Here is a 27,398-nt window from a genome sequence, read left to right as displayed (position 1 = left end):
AAACCCACAGTAGATTCGCCCTTCATTTCCATAACCCTGTTGCATGTTGTCATATATGGTGTCTCATTAATATTACGTTTAGAGGTCAGAGTTGTGTTTTTAATGATTCATGACAAAACTCCGATACGTCTCGCAGGTTGTAATACTAGACTGCGGACTTTGACCGACGTTATGTATAGTCGTCACTTCATGTGCATATTACCTTGGTTGCCGCACACATTTCAAGTGGGACACATTTGAGAAGGGTCACCCGAATTTCCAGGCAGTCGCAGGTGGCACAGTTGGTTGACCCAGCATTAAGGGGAAAGTATCAGATAACGCACCGCTGTAACAGGTGGTGAGATTTTATTCTGCGTGGGGACAAAAAAACGGTCGATTTCCGTTACCTGCGGCCCCCATCGCTGGCTGTGGAATAGTTCGGGCCTGAGACAGAGAAATAATAAATTACCAAGTGATGAGGCGGGGCATCGCCGGTCCTGCCAGCACGGGGCTAACGGGATACCGGCGGCGGAAGAGAGGTGTGAGCATGGCGGCCAAGGTCGATGAGGCGACCCGGCGAGAGTACGAGTCCATGGACCGTTGGTTGGATGAGCACCCCCACTTCACAATGGATTACTTCACCCGGAAAGCGACCCGAGAGATGGTGAACGCGTGGCTCTTCTCACAGGCGCTTTCACAAACAACCATGACAACACGAGAGCCCGTGCCCTCTGCCCCGAGCTCAGGCGCACAGACCCCCGTGCGAAGGGTGTCCAGCTCCGATCTCGAGTCCCGTGGACTCTTCGGCTCGTACCGGCCCATCCTCACCACCGTGGACGGCACCCCCTCGTTCATAGACCCGCAGACGATCACACGAACAGGCACCACGGCCACCACCACCACCACGTCCTCGGTGTCCACGCCTCGGCGCGGGGGTGTGTCGACCTCGCAGCTCCGGCAGGAACTCCGCGCGCTGGACGAGCGGGAGATGATGCTTCAGCTGGTCCGGGACATCTCCAACGACTTGGACGTGAACCTGCTCTGCCACAAGATTCTCCAGAACGTCTCCATCCTCACCAACGCCGACCGATGTTCCCTCTTCCTCGTCAAGGGGAGCAAGGAGACGGGCGAGCGCTACCTCGTCTGCAAGCTGTTCGATGTCAACATACACTCCACGCTGGAGGAAGCGGAGAGCCAGGCAGCTGACCAGGAGAGCCGCTTCCCTTGGGGGATGGGTATCGTGGGGTACACCGCGGCTTCAGGGCAGATTGTGAACCTGCCGAACGCATACGAGGTGAGCTGGGGGGTAGGGAGAAATATGACACGCGGGAGGGGTGTAGGGGAATTCCCCAGGGTGTTAGCTGCACCTGTGCCCCAGGGGTGTGTATTCCATACAAGAGTAACGTTACCTGTCAGAAGTGATAGTCTTCATGTGTGTGTGTGTGTGTGTGTGTGTGTGTGTGTGTGTGCGTGTGTGTGTGCGTGTGTGTGTGTGTGTGTGTGTGTGTGTGCGCGCGCGCATGTGTGTGTTAGTGCATATGTGTGTATGTGCATGTGAGTGGGTATGTCTGTGTGTGAGTGTGTGAATGCATGTGTGTAACGTTATGTGTGTACATGTCTAAGTGCATTTGTGTGTGTGTGTGTGTGTATGTGTGTGTGTGTGTGTGTGTGTGTGTGCATGTGTGTCTGAGCAGTATATGCTGAGCCATAGATGTTAAGGGGATTGCTAGGCGCGGCCTTGTTGCCACGTTAAAGCAGTTTTATGTGATGTTGAAAGATAAAAGAGAGAATCTTCCCCACAGAAAAAAAAACGGATTAGCCATACTTTGAAATGCATCAAAGGCAAAGAACCAAGACAGAAGAAAGTCATTTTTTCCCCCTTACAATCCCTACAGAAATTTCGCCGGAAATACCCCACTAACATGACAGTAAATATTCCGGTCACAGTGGCTGTAAGGAAATCTCAGTCTGACAGCAAGTATGCTAACCTGTTGTAGCTAAGTGAAATAATGATGGGTGAGGGTTACACAGCCAATGGGATGTGTCAGTCAGGGCTGCGCCCCTAAGTGAGCTTTCATGTAAGCCGTCACACCCAGAGAAGCCTACATGTTGGCAGATGAATCGCCTTGAGGTCTTACCGCATTTTTTGAGGTGGTGAAACTTCAATTAGGATTGATGCCACATTTAGATGGTATTTAGCCTTGGTGGCGGCGAGAAAGTTGTGTAAATCAGGGGTTGACGTTACTTGCTGCAGGCAACAGTCATGACCCTGCATATAGGGAAGATAAGTTTATTCATAGGCTATAGGTGAGGACTACACAGTATGCAAGGTAGTATGCCTTGATGCCTTGATGTGGCTCAAGGACATAAACAAAGAAAAGAGTCCAAAGAGTTAGAACACTCTGTACTTGCAGAAATGGAGATCTGAAGATCACACCGTCTTTTCTTTTTTACATGGATGTAGCCAATTGCAAGTCCACAGCGGCTAGGGTGACTTCTAATTTAGCCGTCCTATGTTTGAAGTCTAGCTTGCAGTAGAGATTTCAACGTAGGTGGGTGTGGATGTTTATCTGGGAAAGACAGGATTATTAGTCTAAGAAAATTGTAACATGGTAGAAGACAATAACTTTCAAGATACTAACACGAATGCTTGAATTTCTCACTGAAATATGTTTTATAATTGTATCGTTGGGAATTTCAGTAGCATAAGAAGGGCTATACTCGTTCTGTGTAATATAGACGTGCACACTGCGTACACCTATCGCTTAAATAGACATCACCTTAGAAACAGTGACACATGCAGTCAACCATGAGCTGCTTAGTGATTCTTCCTGGCCTATTGATCATGAGGACCTGATCCCCAAGCAGATATAAGGATCTTGGTTTTTTACACCTTTTTCTGTAACATATAATACACTGTATTCTTTACTAAATAATCGTCTGCTGTCTCCTGTCTCCTTGCATTGCAAGAAGAAGGCAAACCGGTACTAGGTGGTAGAAAACGAAAGACTACAAAAGTGTATTAAGTTTTGCAAAAATAGGCATAAAACATGTAGAGAATAAACTGGATCCTTACTTCTGCTTTGAGGTCGAGTGGAGACCACCCTTTGTGGGTCTTGTCTTACTTCTCAAGAAAAACTGGCTCATTCCAAGAATAATATGCTGAATTCTGTGTATTTAAGCCAAGCTGAATTCTATCCTTTAGTCAGCCACCGAAAATAAATAAGACGTCAAACCAGTATCAAACCCCGGTAGCTGTGGTGAGGTGTAAGCCTTTATCAGTTGGTTTTGATAGGGTTGAACAAAATGTCTTTCATTTACTCCAGGTATCGGAAACATTTATCTCATTCCATCATGTACCCATGACCACTGTTTGCTCAACATTTGTTGGATTTACAAAGAAGTGGCATTCTGTGTGCATTTCGGCTGAATATTCACATCTCACTTCCTTTCCTATTCATTATGCCCCAATTTGATTTTCTCCTTGTCAGTTTTGATAAAAAAATGATAATGCAGAACTTGAATATCAACTTAAAAATTGAGGAAAAAGTCTGCACCTAAGGTACATGTAATTTTTTGAGTGAATATAGTCAGATAAAAGCGTTTCTCCCAGCCCAAAATGTTTTCAATTTTCCTTCAAAATGTCTGAGAATCAAGGAAATGAATTGTTATGGCCTTTAAGCTCTACTTTCAGTGGAAATCAAATCAATTCCTCGGGCTATCATCTCTGTCCAGTGAGGCAGAACATCCTCCATATTTCATTTCAATCAATGCCATCCTTTCTAAGAAAGCTGTGCGTGTGTGTGTGCAATACAGTCCTCTTCATTAGCTGGATAATTGACGAAGTTATGTATATTCTCCTCATTGAGGTCATTGATTGAAGTTTGTTAATTCACGTGGGGAACAATTAGAGATCTCAGTAGCTCCTCTACTTTTTTCATCCCTTCCTTCCTTCCTTCCTTCCTTCCTTCCTTCCTTCCTTCCTTCCTTCCTTCCTTCCTTCCTTCCTTCCTTCCTTCCTTCCTTCCTTCCTTCCTTCCTTCCTTCCTTCCTTCCTTCCTTCCTTCCTTCCTTCCTTCCTTCATTGCTTCCTCCATTCATTCATTTCTTCATTCCTTCCTCCCCCCCTACCTTCATTCATTCATTCGTTCACCACATACAAGTTATCTGTTCAGCACAGTTGACTAAGCAATCATGATAAATAAAACATCCTCATAACCTTGTTGGAAAGGTCATGATTTGTCTTTCCAAGCTGTTGCAGGTCAGATCTTGATAAAGCTCGAGTCCATACAGCCTGTTTCCTCAAATGCTCACTGAATCCTTTGTGCGGCTCCTAGCTTGTCTGATACAGATGAAGTTTTGCATTCAGTATGGATGGTTTGAATGTTGACAATCATCCATAACATCCATTACCTTTCTATGGAGAGAAGAGCTCTTTTCTCTTTGAAATACGTGTACTATGAGGATAGATTTTGAAGCAATTTTTAGAATCAAATTTGTCGTAGCGCTGCAATTACAAACTTCACAGCTTCTTGTGTCTTATTAAGATATATCGTCATCAAATAGGTTTTACACTCCAGGTTTTGAATTGTTGGAAAGTACCTACATTGTAACATATGGGGAAGTTTGCATATTGCGCTGCAATGTATAACTGCATGCTATTGATAGTACGCATTACGTGATCCTTTTTTTAATGTTTAACTCAAACTGGTCGATGAAACAACCATTTTTAATTACATAGGGATAAGGTTGTTGGCGATCGTGTTGCTATTAAGTCTCGACGTGTAGTGCGTAGAAAATGTCAATGTTCGTGTTCGACCCAAGAATGGGATTTTTTAATGGTATTCTTAAGTATAAACATGGCAGACAAAGGTCACATTCCATGGTAACATTGACAGTGCCGTGTTCATGCATCGTTGAATAGAACTATGTAGACTGTCTAAGCCAATGTGTACAAAGTAAAAGAGCATTGAATTTTGTCTCTTACTTTATTTTGAAAACTTCTTGATGGTCGAAATGAAAGGTTTACTGTTAAACAAAGCAGTGTACGTGATATTCATAACTGGCATCTCAGATGTTGTAGAAATATAACACAATATTAGCGCATTCAATCATTGCGTTTTTGTAAAGTTTGCAGAGTAAACAATGAAATTGGCTGTAATACTAAGTACTGTGTTGTATCCTTGTACATTATTATGTAAAAAGCTTGAGTGAGACAAGTTGGTTGATATTTATCTTCTGCCAAGTAAAGGATACATACCCACTTGTTTATTGTATCATTATTTATTTTCTGATAAGATTATTTCTGAATGAAATGCCTTGTGTTTTCGCATGCATGATGTATTTGTCATCTCTTCCACTTCAATCAAAACCACAGACATTTCTAGGCTGTGCAAAGAGCTGTGGAATTTGCAGAGAAACAGAACGTCTTTCTTGTTTATATGCATCAGCCCGGGTTGAGTATCTAGTAGACAGCTTTTATTCATTGGTCTGCATTTTGGATCTAGAATCAAACAATACTCAAGATGTTCCATAACGGTTGTCCATTTGCCATAAAGAGAATGATTTCACTGTAACGAAAGGTAAAGCAGGATGTCCTAGCCCGGAGAAATGGTGGAGTTTAAGTGTAATATAATCAAGGAGGCTTAAATACCTAGTATTTAAACCTCCTTGGTGTAATGTATTTATAGTAGCTGATAGAAAAATATTCTGTGTGCCACAGGTTTTGATTTCTGGTGTTTGATTCTTTTACACGTAAAGGTTTAAATGTATGTCATGCGCTCTATATAGTATGCCTGTTCTAGTTCTACTGCAATGGAACACCCTTAAACTACCGTAATTCACTTTATTTTCACGGTAGCAAAATTTCAGGGTGCAAGGAAACTGGACACCTTCACTGAACATTTACTTCATGGTGGCACCGAGTGATTTATAGAATGAAGGAATCATAAAGAACTACAACAGATTTTTCACGGTGATGATAAGTTCACGGTGCAGAGGTGACCGTGAAAACAGTGAACATAACACTAAAGTTACAGTGAAAGAAACAAGAATTACAGTATACTGCATTCTCTCTGGCAGTTACAACTGTTCCCCAAACTAAAGTACTGTTATGATAAATACAACAAGATGTTCGACAATGTACAATATTGGACACCTGGGCAGGCAATACATGTTTATGCATGAGGTGTGCCTGATTACTGGACCATATCCCTTCAAATGATTCCTCAGGTTGTAAAATAACTCACACTAGAGGTTTATAGCCTACCTGGCTATTAGTGTTTGTCAATGCCAGTCATTCATTGGCCTTTTCCACTTCAGTGTTCTTAATTTGGTGGTGCAAGTCCTTGGTGGTTGTGCTTCAGAGTGACTTCTGTGCATTAAAGTGAGTAATTACTTATTGGGTGAGTTGTTTATCGTAAATCAGTGATGTAGTTGGAGAGGAACTGAAGTTGTTTCTTAAAGACAATATGAAATATTTTGATCTCTATGTATTTACAATAAAAGGAAGAAAATTAATAAGTAATTGATGATGCAAAGAATGTCATTTTAATGCACAATAGAAATTATTGATCAGTTTGCTTTGTACTATGTATTTAGACTCGTATGTTTTTTTACCTAGACTTTAGGACCTGCATTGTGTGACCTTTGACACTCGGGTGGCAGCTGTTGGGGCCCTCCCCGCTCAGTCTACCTTTGATTAGGTTACCTGTCCTTTCTCCTCTGTGCGACCCAATCAAAACTGGTCTCCCCCTGTACATTCTGTCAAATAGGATTACCCAGTCCATTCCTTCTGGATTTGCTAGTCTCTCTCCCAGTGGAATTGAGTCCCATTCCAACCAGAAAATCAATTAGGGAGGGTGGGGCAGCATCCTCATATAGAAAGCACACTGCCTATTCAAGGGCAACAGGGTCCATTTTCAACCAACTACAGAGAGAATGTCAGATCAAGTCTCATGCTATGTGGTGGATGTGGATGAATACTAATGATACCCTTGCAAGAAAAGTTTTCCCTAATTTTCAACGTTTATGATTGGAAGCATTTATTTGAATTTCTAAAGCATGTATCTTGACAATCACTCATTATATATTTCTCTACATGTATATGCAGTTTGGTTTTGCCTATTGAGTGAGTGAGGTTTGCTGTATGACCAAGTTCAAAGATTGACATTCCCCAAACAATAAGGACACAATTTCCGAGGGCCTGAAATTCAGCTAGAAGTGACAGTTATTCTCTGCTTTCAAAAGAATGAAATGGCTAGCTTATCCCAGGGCTAGCATAACTCGGTTTTCATTTAAGTGAGATGTTTCAAAAGCTTCCACTATTTTCTATTTTATTTCCCTAATCATGCTCAGGTCACCAAATTAGATTTCAGCAGTCCTATATTAGGGAAATTGAAAACAGTTAAAAAAAGATTTGTGATATTGATTTACTTATCAAAATAGCCCTTCAATTGGCTGCCAAATTTATTGCTTGTCCAATGAAACGTCAGCAGAATCATATACACCAGGCTTAACTAGACATTGACAAAAAGCCGTGCTATAAGTTGGTTGTCAACTAATGCTAATAGCAGCATTTGAAAGAGGCGTAGCCTTAGCTATATGTTAATGTTTTGATTGTAATCTCCAACTGTTTGGTTGCTTGAAACTATTACTTATCAATCCATTAACCAAACAACAGTATTGTTTGGTTATTCAGACTTAACCTCTAATTGGTATGAAGTTGGAAGTGGACCTGTGTTGCTATGGTGGGTGGGTATGAACCACTCACTTCAAGACAGGAGCCTTTAAAGGCTAGTCTACTTATTTATTATCTTCGCCGAGTACTTGTACTCGGAGAAGATTATGTTTTCGGTTGAAAAATCTGTTGGGTGGGTCTTTATGTATGTCAGGAGTATATCTTAAGAAAGCTTCAATGAATCTTTATGATTTTTGGTAGGTGTGTAGTTGTTGTGCAAAGGAAGGTCAAGTTCAAAAATGGTTTACCTGGCGTTTTCCAACAGTACTGCAGCAGACTTTGCATTTTTTTGTGTTTGTATGTAGGCAGGGTGCGAAATACCTGGTTGCACGTTGCACAGTGCAACAAGATTTCGGTTGGTGCAAGTTAATTCCAAACCCAGGTAGCGCAGTGTGCAACCTTATATTTTGAGCCAAAGATCTCAATCGGAGCCCTGGAAGCTCACAAACAAAAACACAGTGTCACTCTCATAAAATTTGGTAAATCTTCAATTGAAATAAAGAAATCAACACTTTTTCGTTTTAAACCATCCAAAACCCTTCATAGATCGTGCAAGTTGAGCTGAAAAAGACGAAAACACACTGCCCTCGGCTAAACAAGATGTTGTTAGGTCAATGGGAACAAAATACTATCTAATTTATATTTTGAAATATTAGTAGTATTATACGCTACATACGAGCTTAATTTGAAGAAATCGGTGAATGTTGCTGGAGCAACCTGAAATTTGGATGTGCAACCTAGCATTTGCCCTAGGTTGCAACATGGGCAACCTGGCTCAAAAAAGTATTTCGCACGCTGGTAGGCAAAAAAAGTGACGGAAACGTTGATGGATCTCCATGATTTTTTGCAGGTGTGTAGATGGTGTGAAAAAGGAGTTCAGGTTCAAAAATGGTTTCCCTGGCACTTTCCGTTGGTACTGCAGCGGGCTTTATGTGTGTGTGAATTTGTATGTCGCCAGCATAACTCGAGGTGCTGTTGACGGATATGCATGATATTCAGTTGGTAGGTAGGAGTGTTAAAGAGGAAGGTCAAGTTCGATAATGGGCCTCCTAGCTGATAATTAAGGTACTGCAGCTGAGTTCTAAATTTTGTGGTCGAATTTTCTGGAAGTGCCAGGTTCATGATTTTTCACCAATACATAGGGTCTGGAACAGGGAATAGGTGGTGTAAGTTTGGCCCCCCTAGCGGCTTGTTTGGACCTGCAGTTGGCGTTTTTGTTGAAACCTTTGGAGGCTGATAACTACAGAAGGGGCTGACGGATCGTCATGATTTTTGGTATGTAAATAGCTTGGGTAATGTTTTACATAATCAAATACATATTATGAAAACCAGGAACTAATTTGCATAATAAATGAAGAAAGTTTATTAATCCGCTTAAAGTTTGTGGTCGAATTTTTTGCAGGTACTAAAGTTATGATTTTTTGAGTGGTAGATAGATCTTGGGGCAGAGAGTAAGTAATGTAAGTTTGGGCCTCCTTGCGGCTTGCTTTAAACTGCAGTAGGCCTATTTGTTTGTAACTTTTGAGGAGGATAACTCAAGCAGGGGTTGATGGATTAATCTTGTATTTGGTATATATGTTCCTTAAGTGATGATCTGCATAATGATACGCTCATTATGCAGATCATGACCTACTTTACGTACTGTAAATCACTTTAAGTTCACGGTAGCAAAATTTCACTGTGTAACAAAAATTGACATTTTCACTGAACTTTAACTTCACGGTGGTAGAATCTGATTTACAGAAAGGATGTGTGGAGAAATTATAAGTAGGTTTTTCACGGTAATGATAAGTTCACCGTACAGAGGTGACAGTGAAAACAGTGAACTTAAAGTTACAGTGAAAGAAACAATAATTACAGTAATAATTGGCATATATAGGACTGCCGCACCATAGTACGCGGCATGTGTTAGTACACACCTGGCGTCCAGAATCTAGGTCAACAGCTGGCGTCCTGAATCTAGGTCAACAGCTAGCTTACTAGCTGGGCAATTGAAAAAGCAGGGCTAAAATGTATCTGTTGTGTTTGGTATGAAGATCTTACGATTGATGTAACATGGTAATTATGCCAAAGGGGACCTAATTTGCATGATTAATGAAATGTTTTAAAATGCGCTGAGTTCTATGTTTGTGCCCGTTTATATGCATTTTAGTCGTATTCTAGTCTTTGTGAAAGCTTATATGAAAAAACGAATAAAAACAAATCACATTTGAAAACTGTGTCATCCTTCACTGAGAAAAAGAGGCTAGTAATCATCGATTAATATCGAAGTATCAATTATTCAAATGACCTCATTTGAATTATTGCTGAGATTATACTAAGATAATAACACTATGCCCGTAAATGACAGGACTTTTTATATTCATGTTGGGCATTTCAAAATAGCTGAATCTGATAATTGACAAAGCCAAGCCAAGTTGAAAAATAAGATGCTGATTATGCAAAACAGGGTCTAATATTTGATAGAGTTATACTACTTCACTACGTTTCGAAAATCCATCTAGTTTTATTTCGTATCTTATTACCTGGATGTCTAACTGTCATTGACATTCCATGAGAGGACTTTCAGACCTGTGGCATATCAAGCCACTGAGAAAGAGGGGGACAATGATAGATATTGATAGATATTGTCTAAGCAACTAAAGACTAGACTTTAATTATTGTTTAGAAAAATGGCTATGTAATGCCATATTGGTAAATGGCGGGAGTTTGGTACTTGCATCTGTTGATACAATTCATATTATTTGGCGAAGATATGAGGTCGTGGAACTCTAGTTTATCTATTCATTGGTTGAGATTTACCACATTTGTGGAAGGATTGAGCTCACCTTTTCAACGTCTGATCTACGCATACTGGGAACAACCCCTGGCCTACTCTTTTTGATAAGTGTGGTGGGTTCTTTAAGATGCTTGAGGCGTAGCTGTCTTCAAACATGAGACCTCAACAGTGAACCTACTATTCAAGAGGAAGGAAAAAAGACACAGTGGAAAGAAATGAAGACAGACTGAATGCAGCCAGAGGTTGTTTCCACAACTATCTGAGCTGCAGAACACCAGTGGATCATCATCATCATTCAAGAGGACATCCCTAACCACTTTTAGCTTAGGGTACTCATTTTCACCAGTCAAGTAAGGTAATAGGTGTAAAGCGCCTTTCCCAAGGGCACAACGTTGGGGCCTACCAGGGATCCTTGCTTTCTGGATCAAATCCTTGTCATGCCAGCTGACTACTTTGAGACAGTCCATACAAGGGTGCTGGACTCTGGCATACAAACAAGTCATCAGTCAAGTGTTTTCAGACCCACTGCAATCAACCCCCCAACCGCCCAACGACGTCCTTCAGAGCTGTGTGCCCCTACGCCAAATTGAAACCAACCAGCCTTTTTGTCCCATGTAAATTACTAGTGATAAGGAGTAATGTTGTGATGGGTTGAAATGGCCTTCTTGAATGCCGCTGCTTGACCAGTTTCCCGGCAGTTATAGCCACTTACTGGACGAATCTCCCTTCCACAGAGGTTGACACAGGGCATAAATGCAGCCGTGTTTGTAGGAAAAGGTTATTCAGATTCAAGACATGGTTGGTATGACTTGGTATTCAGCGTAGTGACTGGGGAATGTCTACGGAGGTCTTTGAACTTTATGGTTTTCCGATAAACTTGGGACTGTCTTGTATATGGTGAAGAAGGTCAACCTGCAACCTTCTAATGCCAAAGTGCAGTTTCTGTAACGTTACATCATCTTTCTTCAGATGATTTCTTTAGGTCATTATTTTAATGTCATTTGCTTTGTGGAAAATTGTACTGGCATCTTGCTAAGACATACAGCCTGATACAGGTGTAATGGGCAAGACTTTACCCTTAGTCAAATTGTATCTGGGGTACATGTTGTCCAGGGGTACATTCTGGCCTGCTACACCTGTACTACTGTAGTATGGGTATCTCGATATGCAGCACCTTACAGAAAAGTGGCAAACCGGCAAGTATGGGCCAGAGCAATTGCAAGGAAGAATCGATTTCGGTTTTCAAGTTCTGTTCCAATGTGGTGCGTGGCCAAGCCAGGATCAAGGCGATAATGTTACGCTATAATTAAGATGGGTTGTTGGAGCCTGGTGGTTATGCTCAGTTCGGAATTTTGGTTGACTACTGTGTATTCAGTGCACGATGGTTTTATTTTGCGGTAGGAGGGAAATAGTTTTCGGGTTATGTTGTAAATTTGCGGGTGAAGAAATTCTGTGGTAATAGAATTAGAAGGGACACATATTTGCGGTGTCATGAATTCTCAATGGAGAGGTCGCCGCAAAAAATGCGAAAATATAACCACTGTGAAGGTTTCGAGATGTACCGTATATTTGGTCAGTGATCCTTGGTTCCTTGAATCCACTTAGCCCTCTCAGATCACCATATTTGGCAGCATGTGGGCACCAATTATTGGAGAACTGTCCAGATGCAGGTGTCAGCGGTTTCTGATGAGTACCCTACAGGCCGGGACTGCCTGCTAATAGATGTGTGACACCGATGATGATGTAATGAAAACCAGTAGGGGCGTTTGGATGTCACTTTGTAGTCATGTTGATGTAGCCTAGGTAGTGACCGGGGGATACAGTCCGCCCTTTAGAATTAATCAATAAATTATCGTTATCTAGCGTTTGCTAAAGGACATACCATCTCCGCTATCCTTGCAGGAGGTGCATTGGGCCATGCCAATTTGATTTGTTGCTTCTGGGAATAAATGATAATCATTTGAGACATACAGTATAAGCTATGACTCTTGTTTAATTTTGGGTATTACAGCCTTGTTGAAATTTTGAGAAAAATAAGGTCATAGCATTTACAGCACATTTGGAGCAATAAAATTTCATGAACTACGATAATGTGTAATGCTAATAACATTTGGTCTTATTTGCTCATGAAAATTCGGTTGTACTTGGCAAAAGTACACATTGCTGAGTTGCTTGGTAAATATTCTAGCAGGAGGTAGCTTCATTTTGCAATCTTATTAACTGCCGTATAGAGTGGGGGTGTGCACGTGGGTGTCAGCATGTACAAAATTTAATGTAGTTTACCCTGACATACTGTAGATCTTGATATGTTTACTGACGGTGATATATTATTTCCATGGTTTTCGCATTGACCTCTCTACCATAGATTCATGAGAAAGCAAATATGCGTTTCCAATGAATTGCTACTCAGTAACTATACTGCATCATCATCATCTATTTATTTATTCAGATTTACCACATTTGTGGAAGGATTGACATGTCAGGTGACTATCACCTTTTTAAAATGTCAACCTTGACCAGACTGTAATGTTTGGACCATCGCACACGGGGGTTCTTTAACGTGCGTGGGGTGTGGCTCTCCCCAAACTCGGGACCTCCATTTAACGTCCTATCCGTTTCGTTAGGCCACAACGCCACACAATGCCACATCATCATATCTTGTTGCCGCAGTTCTGGATCCATTGACAGCAGTAAGATGCTAATCCCTGATCACTATCTGGACTCCCAAACTGCATATGGACTGTAGATCACCGTCTGTATATGTTGGGCCAGTTTTGTAAAAGGTGCTGTTAAAACACTGCAAAAGCCTACTCCCCACAAAAATAAAGGAATTTACAGTACGTAGGTGGTTAGCCACAGTTAATTGTAGTATGAAGCCAGCCGGCTACAAATAAACTTTGAAGATAATCAAGGACGGCTATTAGGCGCGGCAATATCCGCAGTCGTGTTATGTAAAAGTCCTATCTCGTGATCAGGGCAAGAAGGGTTGACTGAAGCTGTCACATTGAGAGCTTAGTAACCTAATCACGCAAAAGAAAAGAGTAATGACGTCTTTTCCACTGTAGCTAGATGGATAACCTCTGTGATTGGTACTGAATTGTACACAGTGATCATATGTAAATTCCGTTACAGCATTTCTGTTTCTATGCAGTTGCGATAGTACAATATCTTGCTCAGCTAAATGGATTTTTTATGTCTCATGCAGCAATGTAAGATGTAAGACTTGAGACAAAATAGCAAAGGCCAGGTAAGTAAGAGGCAAGCAGACAAGTCCATATGCGGTTTGGGAGTCTAGATAGGGATCAGGGATTAGCATCTTCCTGCTGTGGTTGCCCCAAGTGTTCTCTGGGCATGCATGTTCGTGTGCAAACTCGCTGATGAGAGCTCTGTTGGAGATATGTAAGAGAAATTATTCTAAATATTATTCTGCATGTTATCTGTATGGGAAGCCATCTTCAACTGGTAAACTGTTAAGTTGATGAGATTATTCCAGACATTTGTGCCCTGAACTAATTGGATGGCGTTTTAGCACCATGGAAGTATAGGAGGCACCATTTCCACAATGGACATATAACAGGGCATATCTGTATCATGCGATAGTATGTTAGCACTGGAGATTGTTTTATATGTTATCGGTGTGGGAAACCATTCTCAGCTAGTAAGCTGTTGAGTTGATGAGATTATTTTAGACATTTGGGTTTTCTTCTGTGGATTGAGATAAATGATGCATGTCAATGTGTAGGTTACTAGTCATGGTTTTTCAATCATTCCTTTTCAAGGGTGCCAAAGCATTCCTACTAATTTTATAAAAAATGCACGAATCACTATGCAAAAACAATCTTATGTGACACGCAGTCTTTTTATCCAAACCGGCCAACTGCTGCTTGGATCCCGTGACAAAGCAGGATTTTCAATATGGTGTCATGAAGATGCGGCGGTGGAGAAGGTGATGTGATGCACCAAAATGAAGCAAAAGAATAGCTCACAGGCAATTTAATATATCCTCGGGACGATATACGCTGGTTCAATGATTTAAAATCAACATATCGTGGGTAGAAACACTAAGAAACATGCCGCCCCCCATGGTCGGTTTGCATATTGAATATAGACTACGTGTTTCCATGAGATTCTCGTGTTTTCCATAGGATAAGTGTGTATTCACATAGTGATTCGTGCATTTTTCGTAAGATTTGTGCGTTTTTCATAAGATTTGTGTGTTTTCGCATAGTAATTCATGCGTTTTTCATAAAATTTGTACGAATCTCATGAAATTTGTGCGAATGCTTTGGCACCCCTGCTTTTGCTATTCAATTAAGGCTGAAAAGATCATTGCAAATCATTTGAGTTGGGAGCTATTTAACGTTTCATTCTCAGGTAAATAAGAAATGGAAATGTAGCAATGCCAGAACTGACTCTTAATATTTTATTTCAATCCCTTTCTCAGTTTATACTTATGTAAAAATAAGGAATGAAAGCCCAAGAAACAAGCTACTGAATTGGAATTGCCCCAAATTATCTATACTTTGAAAACTGGTTGCTTTGCAATTTTGTTGGGCTTTAATAGCATTAAGGTAAGAACACCTGTTGAAATTGAAGGCGCAATTTTTAAGAGGCTTTCAGTCGTATCCTACACGCAATTACTTAGGTAAGGAATGTGTGCATCTAGATTGCTTTCATTTGGTGGCCCTTGGTAAATGATCTGGCCTCTAAGCTGGACCCCCCATCTCGCAGACAAAACATTGCCGTCTCGTCTCTCTTTTACAGATAATTTCATAGTAATTGTTCCAATGAGCTCTCACTACTTGTTCCACCACTGAGAGCTTGTCAGCATACCACTAGTTGGCAAAATTACACTGTCCAATTACCAGTCTCAAGTCCTTCTTAGCAATAGCTTCTTTACAAGGGCTGCAATTATTGAACTCTCTCTCGGACAAGTGTTTTTCTCCTGAATGCAACTCAACACCATGGCCTTATGGGATGGCATATCAGCACCATGGCTTTATGGGATAGCATATAAGCACCATGGCTTTATGGGATAGCATATCAGCACTATAGCCTATTTGTTCTGGTTCGGAATGGATTTTGATCGTACTGCGAAGTAATCCATGAAAATAAGAAGCAAATCATAGGTTTTCTGACTAGTTTTGGCTCCAGATTCTTAGGCTGTCGCTGTAGCAATGTGTAATCTTTTATATTTCCTGAAAAGCCTGATCTTCAGTTGCGTTTTTTGGTTGCGCAGTTCTGGTTATCCGTAAATACTTCCTGGTACCAGTGCACAATAACTGTATCGAGGCTTTGTCGCCTGATTACCCTAATCATGAGTTTTATGTCCGTTTTGTGTGGTTTCGTGCCATCGTGATTGTAGGAAATGTATCACAATTTTTTTCATTTTTCTTTATTACACACACATGACATCTATTGCCATGTCAGTCATTATCCTAGCAAAATTCATATTTTCCGTGCAGCGGCCTTGAAAGAATTCCCCCAAAATAGCTGTTTTGGGGTGATAAATTGCTTTAAATGATAGTTTTTATCAGAAATAACGTTTCTACAAAAAATGTCAACTCAGTCTGTTGGTGGGTGGCAAGACACACCTTTCAACTGGAAACATTCAATTACCCTGAAAACGATGTTTGGAGAAGCGCTAGCACCTTTCTGAGAAGGAGTCAGATCGGCCCCAAATTGTAAATAAAAGTCTGAACCGAGAACTCGATTTGTTGATAGCACATCAGCACAGTGGTCTAATGGGATGCCCTATACTATCAGCTCCATGGGCTTATGGGATGGCAGGCATATCAGCACCATGGGCTTATGGGATAGCATATCAGCACCATGGCCTTTTTGGATAGCATATCAGCACCATGGTTTTTTGGGATAGCATATCAGCGCCATGGCCTTTTGGGATAGCATATCAGCACCACGGCCTTTTTGGATAGCATATCAGCACCATGGTTTTTTGGGATAGCATATCAGCGCCATGGCCTTTTGAGATAGCATATCAGCACCAAGGCCTTTTGGGATAGCATATCAGCACCAAGGCCTTTTGGGATAGCATATCAGCACCATGGTTTTTTGGGATAGCATATCAGCACCAAGGCCTTTTGGGATAGCATATCAGCACCACGGCCTTTTGGGATAGCATATCAGCACCAAGGCCTTTTGGGATAGCATATCAGCACCAAGGCCTTTTGGGATAGCATATCAGCACCACGGCCTTTTGGGATAGCATATCAGCACCAAGGCCTTTTGGGATAGCATATCAGCACCACGGCCTTTTGGGATAGCATATCAGCACCAAGGCCTTTTGGGATAGCATATCAGCACCACGGCCTTTTGGGATAGCATATCAGCACCATGGGCTTTTGGGATAGCATATCAGTACCATGGCCTTTTGGGATAGCATATCAGCACGAAGGCCTTTTGGAATAGCATATCAGTACCATGGCCTTATGGGATAGCATATCAGCACCATGGCCTTTTGAGATAGCATATCAGCACCATGGCCTCTTGGGATAGCATATCAGTACCATGGCCTTTTGGGATAGCATATCAGCACCATGGGCTTTTGGGATAGCATATCAGCACTAAGGCCTTTTGGGATAGCATATCAGCACCACGGCCTTATGGGATAGCATATCGGCACCATGGCCTTATGGGATAGCATATCAGCACCATAACCTTTAGGGATAGCATATCAGCACCATGGCCTTTAGGGATAGCATATCAGCACCATGGCCTTTTGGGATAGCATATCAGCACCACGGCCTTATGGGATAGCATATCGGCACCATGGCCTTATGGGATGGTATATCAGCACCATGGCCTTTAGGGATAGCATATCAGCACCATGGCCTTTTGGAATGGCTTATCAGCATCATGGCCTTATGCAATGGTATATCACTATATCAGCACCATGGTCCTATCGGATGGCATATGGAAGCACCATGGAAGTTTATGAAGTACTTTTAGCACCGTGGACATCTTTTTGTTTGAGATGGCATTTCAGCACTATGTGTCATGGGAAAGCATTTTAGCACCATGGCCTTATGGGATTTCATACTAGCACCATGGAATAATGGAAGAGTGCAGGGCATCTTGAAACTAATGGTATTATTAAACCAATCAACATCACTGCTCGCCAACCAATACATGTATCTTGGATGTATAAATTGAAATTGTATCAGATTCTATAGTATTACTTGCAGAACGATGAAATGAAATGAAATGGTTTTCCCTTTAAAGTTTGGATAAATCTGTCTCAGTCTATAGAGTGGAGGATTTGTGTATGAGATTTCTTTATAGAAATGCCTCATACCTAGGAGATGGAATCTGTTGTTGCTACAGCAGAAAATATTATTCAGTTTTCAACTCAATCTTTTTAAATCCTCTATCTGGTTTAACTTACAAAGGTGACCCCAAACTGTAGAGCATACCAGCAGGAATAGCTACATGTGGGTAAGGCCTAGGAAAATTAATTTCATGTTTCCCATCACAGTCCTGAAAAAATTAAGGCTGGTATTTAGGAATTCTCTCAATTTTTTCCTTTTCAGATTTTGGTGGAAGTGATTCAACAAATCGTAGTTACAGTTACTGAAAAGGTAGAAATGCGACCGTTTCACCGCAAACTTACATGTGCAACCACCGGAAACATTTTTGTCCGTTACTGTAGCAGTATGTGACTATAACCTTGCCGCAAATTAAAACCACCTTTAACACTCCATTTTCCCCTTAGCGCAAAATAAAAACCACACAAACTTAAATGCATTTACAGTATGCAAAGGGTCTACACAAAGGGGACCTAGGTTTGGTGGGTGGGTCTCTTTTTCTATTGCCACAGAAATGTTGGAAAGTAATGATTCTACAATTTTTTCATCAGTCAGATGTCAGATCAAAAATGTTATGTTCCTTGGCAGTGGTTGCCCCCCCCCCCAAAAAAAAGACTATGGTTGGCAGGTCTTTTTCTAGGATCGGTCGGGTAACTGGAAACACAACATTTATTTTCCTATACCTATAAGTAGATCACCACAAGTCGTGCCTTCTCTGCTCTAATCCAGCATCAGCATTCCGGTCCATGGAAGTTGTAACATGTGCAGTCAGTTGCAGCCTGCCTTCCCATCTAATCAGTCAGATGTGTGGAATTGCTTTGCCGCTGTCTGGAAGATGAAGGCAATGTGCTTCCTAGAGAATCCTATTCTAGTCTTCCCGGATCCAATTTTCTGCAGTCTGAACTTGATGAGCTTTCTGGCCTATCATAGTGATTTTGGAGACAGGTGTCTGGCTGATGTTGTGCCTTAAAGGGGATATTTGTGGACATTCCCTGTGTTTTAAGCACCCCCCCTTGCTCTAGTCAGAGTGTATCGTCTGATCAAGACTTTAAACTTTGAGTGGCACTTTAAGATCTTAAAAAAAGGAGATCAGTATCAGTTTATTTTCAAGAATAATGATCAGTGTTCAGTCTAGACAGGGTGAAAATTCTAGAAGGTCAAAGTTCAAAACATTATGGAGAGTAGGATGGTTATTTTATGACAGTAGCAAATAGAGATCTATATAAGTTATAACTGGTATCATTAAGCTGCCCTTTGTTCCCCTGTTTGAGTTATTCAATAATCAATTTTGCCTCAGACACGTGTCCCAATTTAGAACCACACTAAGTTGAATATGTCACTATTTACCTTGTTCACATACCTGTGTAGCAAGGGAGAGCCAAGCCCTAGTCAACACGATAAGTTTTAGGAAAATTAATTGTGTTTCCAATTATGGTCCTGAAAATATCAGGGTTGGTAGGTGGGGTCCCCCCCCCCCTCTCTCTTTCTCCATGTATCAGAAAATGATTCTACATTTGTGTAAATGCTTTCATAACTCAGATGTCAGAGGGAACATTTTATACTATTACTATTAGTAATGTTAGGGAATGTTCTGATGCAGGGGTTAGGTGTGTTCTAGTCTTATCATACTTTTAGCAGACCATTTTAAGCACTAAAAACTGCTGGTTTCCTCTCTGTCTCCCAATGGGCTCTATGGATTAACAATTTCCTGATAGCTTTGCATGTCAATCAGTTTTCATGCTGTCCTAGTGTCTGTTAGGACTAAAAAAACAACAGTAACACTGTAAAACAGTAACGTGTGTCTGTAATTACCAGGGAAACAAGGGGTCCTCTGTGCGTCCAGCTGAAAAAGGGAGTGACCAATTTCCTTGTTATTTTAGTGTCATGCATCCAAATGATGCATGGACGTATGCCTAGCTAAAAGCCTGGTTCCGAGTAACCAGAAACACACCATGTTTCCCTAAGCCGAAGGTCATTTGTAGAACCAACTTGAACCACACCCGTTCTCATTTATCTTTCTTCCTCTTACTAAGTAACACTGTTTTCCTTCTTATTGTCGCACATGAAAATGTAGACATAAGCTGATGGTAGAACACACAAAGTACCAACGCACAAGTGCTAAGGTGAAGGACAAGATGTCTTTGTAATTTGATTGGGACTAAAAATACACCAAGGCCTGGTTCAACAAAGAAATAAGGTACTTTTGAACTGCACAGTGATGAATGATGTAATATTTGATATGAGGGCAACTTAAACCAATATTCTGGTGTATTGATATTTGTTTTTCCCTTTTTATGAATCCTGACAAAGACAAAGTGTGTGGTGTGTCCTTTTTTATGAGTCTTTACAAAGGCAAAGTGTATTCTATTGTTGTTCCCAGAGAGAGAAGACAACCTTAAGAACAGCCAAATTTTTCATAATTCAAGGCTATGTTTTTTCTCACTAAAAAAACAGTACCTCTCTTCTGACCTTCAAATACTCCTTGCAAGAATATTGGCACACTTTTTCAATTTTGAAAGAGATTTGGAGAGAAATATTCTGCATTTCCTGGCATTGTAGTACTGGATTTCTAATAGGATTTGACAAATAGGTATTAGATAATCTCAGGGTATCATTTAGAACAATTGATATAATTTTTGTTTATTCCCAGCATAGAATTATTTGGTTCATGTCTGCCCCCACCCCCTTTGTCAAAATATTAGAATAATGGCACTTTAAGCCGAAAGGTCATGTGTGCAGTTAGGGCTGCTAACGATTCCTCTTTGGCTTGACATTTCCCTTCGCGCCTCTTGTATTGCTGAGATGGATGCCTTGGTGGATTGGCAATGGTTATTGAATGTTTAATCGTGGATTGTGCAAACGGGAAATTACCGCAGAATGGTTAGCCTAAAAATGTCAGGGAAATACATCGTCATAAATTTGGCTGGAGTCGGGCATCGCAGCCATTGTCAAACAAATGTGACCTTTTTAGTTCAGAGCCATAGATTGTCTTAACAACTCAGTTAGCTGTTTCACAGACAAGGCCAGTTGGATCTTAAAACATGCTAAATCAAAATATAAGCTTAAAAACAGTAGTCTGTACCTTTGAGAAGAAAGTTTTTGGGAATGAATATACAGACATGTAGAAATATGCAAGTTTTCCTTCCAGCCCTCTGTAGTCATCCTGACTGCTTGCCTAATCTTTTTTTTAAATTTCTGAGAACAAAGAAAATAAATCCACACCATTTTAATTTCTTGGTTAACGGAATTTGAAAAACCCGCTAGATTGGAAAATCAACAGGAAAACAGAATCTCAGAGGAAAGTTTGTACTTTGGTGCACACAATTTCAGAGAGTGAACAGGGTCAGGTGCAAGTTTTCACTCCAGCCTTCTGTTTTCATAATTTTTTTGTTGCTAAAATCAAAAAATCTGTTAACCAAGAAATTAATTGGTGAGGCCCTAGATAGTAATGGATAATTTGCAGATGTGAGGTAAAGCAAAAGTTTGCTCTGAGAGTTTACAAAAGAACATTTTTATGAATTTTTTTAACATTAAAGTGCAGACTGACAGCAGAGGAAAATGATCACTATGTTTTCACTATAGTCCTGATTTTTTTCCACAGATGTTTGCTCCATTAGTCTTCTGTGAAAAATAAATACTTGAAAAACTGTGTGCATGCATGGCTGGTGTGGTAACGTTATATGAAGACCTGTCAGAGGATAATTCATATCGCGGGCAAGAGGCTATTTCTTTATCTGAGCTGGCAGACGAATTTCTATAGGGTTTCTGCCACACTCCTAGATGAATGGTGCTGCTTTTGGCTTCTAGCTTCCATCCTTCAAGATTGCATGGAGACCTGGAGGGTAACGTACTGAAATGACTCCTGTCTGATGTAACGTTAGCATGTAGCAAATGGTTGGGTGGAAGAAACTAGACTCAACAAGAGTTCCACGACCTCATATCTCCATGAACAATCCTATTCATGCAAATGACTTGCACATTTGCATGATATATGCTTGGTCATAAACACCTTTATCTAACTTACACATGTTGCAATATTGACAGTCCTATAATTTTCCAATTAGATAAATTATGGTGTTTTGCATTAATCATGCAAATTAGGAATGTATTTTCATAATTGGTATCTGTTGATGCTCCACTTTCCATAAACTACATGTGTTACATGTTTTTGAGTCTGATAATGGAAAACACTGCAAATGTAGATTTTCCTCATTAGCTATGCAAATTAAGTCACAATTAGCATAATTTGCACTTCACTATGTATATCTCTATCTAAGCTACCTGCATACTAAGTATCATATTGACAGTCCTATCATTTTCCAATTAGATGAGATATGGTGTTGTGCATTAATTATGCAAATAAGGAATTTATTTGCATAATTGGTATCTGTTGATAATCCACTTTCCATAAACTACATACATTACATGTATTTGAGTCTGTTAATGGAAAACACAACGCAAATATAGATTTTCCTCATTACTTATGCAAATTAAGTCCTGATTAACATAATTTGCACTTCATTATGTACATCTCTGTCTAAGCTATCTGTATACTAGATATCATGGAAATCTATCGTTCCTTTGCTGAGTTATTCTCCTAAGAAGATTTTCAAGATAACGCCCCTGCAGTTCCAGAGCAAGCTACTAGGGGGCCCAAACCCACACCACGTCTTTATTACACCACAAGCTATCTGCCACCAAAAAATCAAGACCATAGCATGTCCAGGTCAAGAGATACAAAAATGGAATTTCTGCTGCAGTACCAAGGTCACATACCAGGGGGCCCAAAATCGACCTTGAATTTCGGCTTCACAACACCTGCCCACATACCAAATATCATCGTAATCCATCAAGAGGTTCTTGAGTTATGCTGACTGGTGTGGTGCGGAAACACAAACAAACAGACAGACAGACACACAGACACACCCAAAACTATATCTCCATTTTTCATGGAGATAAAAAGCAAAAATTGGTGTTCACTTTGAGATAGTCATCACTGCATTTCATGTAGGCACATGCACATTCACATGCACACATGCACACACATACACAATCATATATGTTCATACACACAAACACACACACACACACACACACACACACATACATGTATGTGCAGTTATTACATACATGCTTCATGCGTACACTCACTTACATACATATACACACTCAACCACTTTGAATTAAATTCAGAATCACAATTGTTATTGATGTGAGAAAACAGATAGTTTTGATACATCTACCTTTCAGGCAAATGTCCTACGTTATATGAAAATGTGTTACATTTGTTTCCAAAGACAATCATGCACCTAACGTTACCATGCAGATATTGATTTTTTTAAACAAATCCTTTGCCTGTCAGTGAGAGAAGTCTTTTCTGCCAAGTACATTGTTGTCTTCAAGCGGAATAGGCGAGACTGATTTACGTCACTGTGTTATAACCTTTTAACGTCATAGCCTGGGGTGATAATTGTGGGGGAGACACCAGTAGATAATGCTCACTGCTCTCTCAACCCAACCCATCAAGGGGATCACATGTAATCCTTGGCCTTGTGATCTACTCAGCGTCCTTACTTTTACGAGACGCTGAGAACCAACATGGGATTCTAATGCACGTATCAAAGCAGGGGGCAGCCTGAATTAAACATTCCAGGACTTGTATCAGTCTAGGAGACGATGAAATTGTCTCTAGTCCATAAGCCCATGGCATTTGATTTGGATTTGAAATGAGAAAGATGGTATCATAAGTACAAAGCTTTTCTCCTAGCCAGTATTTGCCATTCCATTAATTTTACTGCACATGCTGGATAAAAACCCTGGCTATTCAATCCTATTCACAGAGAAGAATTGGTGTGTTGTGATAAGGAAGATATCAGATGAAATTACGCCAGAAATCGAGCAGGGCTCCGTGGCCAATGAAATTGAAGTGGTGGGAAAAAAATGTGTAGTTGGCCCAAACCCTGAGTGTTCTGTGCATGCGTAATGCATGGCATTCAGCCCCTAGATGCAAAGATTGAAAATCACAGGTAGGTAGGGGTGGATACCGGTTTGCCTTAATAAGGTCCAAGTCCAAGTTTAGGTCCAGAGATTTATGTTCAGTGTCCAGTTGATGTTTTGTTTTATTAGACCAATATTAAGCATGGAGAAATAATACTGACATGCACGACTATAAAAGTTTCTTGGTGAGAAGACTTTCAAGATAAACCAGTGTTTGATATTTGAATGTTACACTTATTTTAAATGCCTTCTCTGTCAGAGGGGAGACTCAAAACACTTTCTTTCAAACAAAATAGAAACATATATTTGTACTTTGTTCAGTTTTTTTTGGACTCAGGTTTTAGGCTTTCAGGTTTTTGGGAATCGGTTCTTGGATGTTATAAAGGTCCGAATCAGGTCCAGGGAACCGGTATCCACCCCTACATGTAGGGATGTGATTTACATTCTATGAACATAGCACAAAGGGGAGGGGGCAGAAAGTACTAGTTCTAGTATAGCCTGACCGTACTATTTAGGTAACTGCATTTTGATTCTTGTGATAATCTCTTTGATTTGGCATGATAAAACATGGACATGCAAGTGTAGGCAAACCTCACACAACCTACATACAGCAGCTGTGCGAGGATGCAGGCTGCAATTTAGAAAAATTACCGAGAGCAATGGAGGACAGGGAGGACTGGAGGAGGAGGGTGATGTTCATCCGTGACACTCTCACGAAAAGATGATGATGATGGAATGTTAAGATACATAATTGTATAGATTATCAAGGTTCACAGTTGCAATATCATAGCCTCGGCTGGGTTGGAACTATGTGTTATTCATGACATTCAATGCTCCCTAAAGACTCTCTGTAATCTTTCTGTATTATATATATATAACTTCTATAAGTAATGTAACAACACAGAATCTCTAGGACTTTAGTGCTATCCATATCAGCATTTCAGGTTGCAACCCAAACAAACTACATCGTCGTAATCTGTATACTGTAAATGCATTTAAGTTCGTGTGGTCTTTATTTCACGCTAAGGCGAAAATGGGTTGTTCGCTGTGGTTTTAAATTTGCAGTAGCACTATAGTCACATACTGCTACAGTATTGGACAAAAATGTTCGCGGTGGTTTTGAGTTCGCGGTGAGACGGTCGCTGCGAAAACCCGCAAACGTAAAACCGCAAACGTTTCTGCATTTACAGTATTCTGGCATTGAAAGGCAGCCGGAGAAGGCCTACGTGTCTTCATGTATTTCCCGCCCCACTATAAGTCAGTGCCTAGCATATATAGATGTTGACATGATCTTACTTTCTTTGTTAGACTGGAAATCTTTTAGCAGCTTCCAGTCTTGTCTTAATGGTCATGCTTGGGACTTGGGTTAACACAGAATTAAGAACCAAGAAATGCAATGTCATAGTTCATTTGGGTGGGGATAACACTTTAACACAGCGAGCATATTAATATTGGAATGAGCTGAGCACTTTGGACTAATGCTTCTGACTGTTCACAGCTTAACGGTACATGTCCAATATTTTGTGAAACGCTTCTCTGTTACACAACGGATCATAATGACCCCCAGCGAGGGTCCTCTCGCTTTGTTTGAGATGAGAAATTCTCGAGATTAATTCTGAAAATCTCAAGATTTATTCTGAAAATCTCAAGATTTATTCTGAAAATCTCAAGATTTTGGTACTTCTTTCTCCATATCTTTAAACTACAAAAGGATGAAGACAGCTAGTACAGTGAAGCCTAGCCTCTCATTAATTCCAGAAAGAGAATAAATACTGTAGCTGCCCACAGCTGAAAAAAGAATATGTTGTTTGGTAATATGATTCTTGCAATGGCTACAAGATGATAAAAGTCCATAGAATGCCACTGTAGCATGGGATTGCACACTGGAGCCTTAGGGATTCTAATTTATGACTTTAATAAATACATAAAACATTTTTCTGTCTAAAGGGGGCATTGAATATCGTCAATAACCCTTAGTTCTAGACCTGCTGGGGCTATGATATTTCTACTGGTTTTGCTCCTCAATTTTTTTATGGGGATAAGGAGGTTTACTCCCAGCTAGATTGATGTCAGGTCCAATTCTCAAGTCAGGATAAACATGGCGACAAATGTCTACAAAGTTATTCAAAATCTTTCAAGGTGCAAGTCAACAAAACTGTTTCATAATAAGTAGACATTTTGTCAGGACACCTTTCACTTCCATTTACTTTCTTAAATGATAAAGGTGTGCCCATAGGTCTAAGAAGCTTGAAGGCTAAGAAGGTGTGAGAAGCTTGAAAATCATCCCATCTGAAATCTCATCCTAGCTTGAACTACTAAGTCCCCTTGGAAGGCCTCTTATGCTTTAAGACTTAGCACTTGAGAAGGAGAAGCTGTGACGAAGATTTTGACAGGAATATCCTTTAAGCAGATGTAATTGACTTGGAGTGAACAAACCAATGTTCGGCCTTGAATAAAGCCTGCTGTATTATGCTCAAGGCCATATTGTAACGAGTCCTTGTACTGGGCATCGCAACTGCAGCTAACTCTTCCTGAAACGTAAATCACGGATAAGTGCAGGCCTGGCAGCTCAGTTGGGTGCTGTGCATAAGGCCACACCAATTTTATTTGTTGATTTTTGGAAAACTGGAGCGACAGGGCAAAATAATAAAACATTTTTTGCAAATAGTCTGGGGTGAAGATAAGGTAACATAATGTATAAGAGGATTATTCAAGTTTCAGCTTTGTATGGCTTGTCTTAAAGTAATGCAGTCCCCTTTCTTTGATCTAGTACTATAATGTGACCACACTTTTTAGGCATGTGCAAGCCTTTATAATCTATTTTAGTGGCTATTGAGTTTTACAAGTGAACAGATATTAAAATTGGGAGTAAAAAATTGTGAATGGGAATAATGATCCAATTGTTTTGTTTTTTTCAAAATGGGAAAAACAGGACAGGCTATTTTGAGAAGCAACAAAAAAAAATGGCGTAGCCTAACCTTTCTTTGATCACTGGGAGTCTTTTCTGCATACTTTGGTATTCTCACATTCTGTGTCCTAATATTATATATGGTGTTTGTTGGTCAATATTAAACATAATGGTAAAATCCTAATTCACAACACCATACAGTATCAGCTGTGGCTTTGCAGTCCTATACCAACTAGAGAATAGCAGTCTCTGCCACAAAAGACATGATCTGTGAGCTGATTCAGATTTGTCGGGGTTATAAACTTCTTTTCTGCAGATCCGCTTTTCTTCCGCGCTGTGAATCAGTCCAGCTTCTACTGATTTTTGTTGCCTAGTGGCAGTATGCATCTCAATCTGGATTGGTCATTGTTCCTGTTCATTTTGTATCTAGGGCCACGTCAATTTACTTTGTTGCTTCTCGGAATAGCCTGTCCTGTTTTTCCCATTTCAAAAAGAAAAAAATTGGGTCACTATTCCCATTCACAAATTTTAACTCCCAAATTTTCTATCTGTTCAGTTGTAAAACTCAATAGCCACCAGGATAGATTATAAAGGCCTGCACATACCTAAAAAGTGTGGTCACATTGATCATAAGTTATAATTTTCATTTATTAAAACCATTTCTCAATATCA

At 40.4% G+C, this 27,398-nt stretch overlaps 1 protein-coding gene across 4 annotated transcripts in view; it reads left to right on the top strand.

Annotated features, from left to right (window-relative positions):
• The first annotated feature begins 145 nt into the window (after positions 1 to 145).
• Positions 146 to 27,398, top strand: part of LOC136448218 (dual 3',5'-cyclic-AMP and -GMP phosphodiesterase 11-like) — a 62,543-nt gene continuing 35,290 nt past the window's right edge. For 2 of the 4 annotated variants that reach the window (XM_066447480.1, XM_066447481.1), the window contains exon 1: positions 146 to 1,273. In XM_066447480.1, the coding sequence (XP_066303577.1) occupies positions 455 to 1,273 (819 nt within the window). In that variant the 5' untranslated portion in view covers positions 146 to 454. The remainder of the gene's footprint in view (positions 1,274 to 27,398) is intronic. The other 2 variants (XM_066447479.1, XM_066447478.1) reach the window with 1 other exon arrangement.

Source organism: Branchiostoma lanceolatum, chromosome 14 (genome assembly GCF_035083965.1).
Source record: "Branchiostoma lanceolatum isolate klBraLanc5 chromosome 14, klBraLanc5.hap2, whole genome shotgun sequence".
In the NCBI taxonomy this organism is placed as follows: Eukaryota; Metazoa; Chordata; class Leptocardii; order Amphioxiformes; family Branchiostomatidae; genus Branchiostoma; species Branchiostoma lanceolatum.
This window is presented reverse-complemented; position numbering and strand designations above follow the sequence as displayed.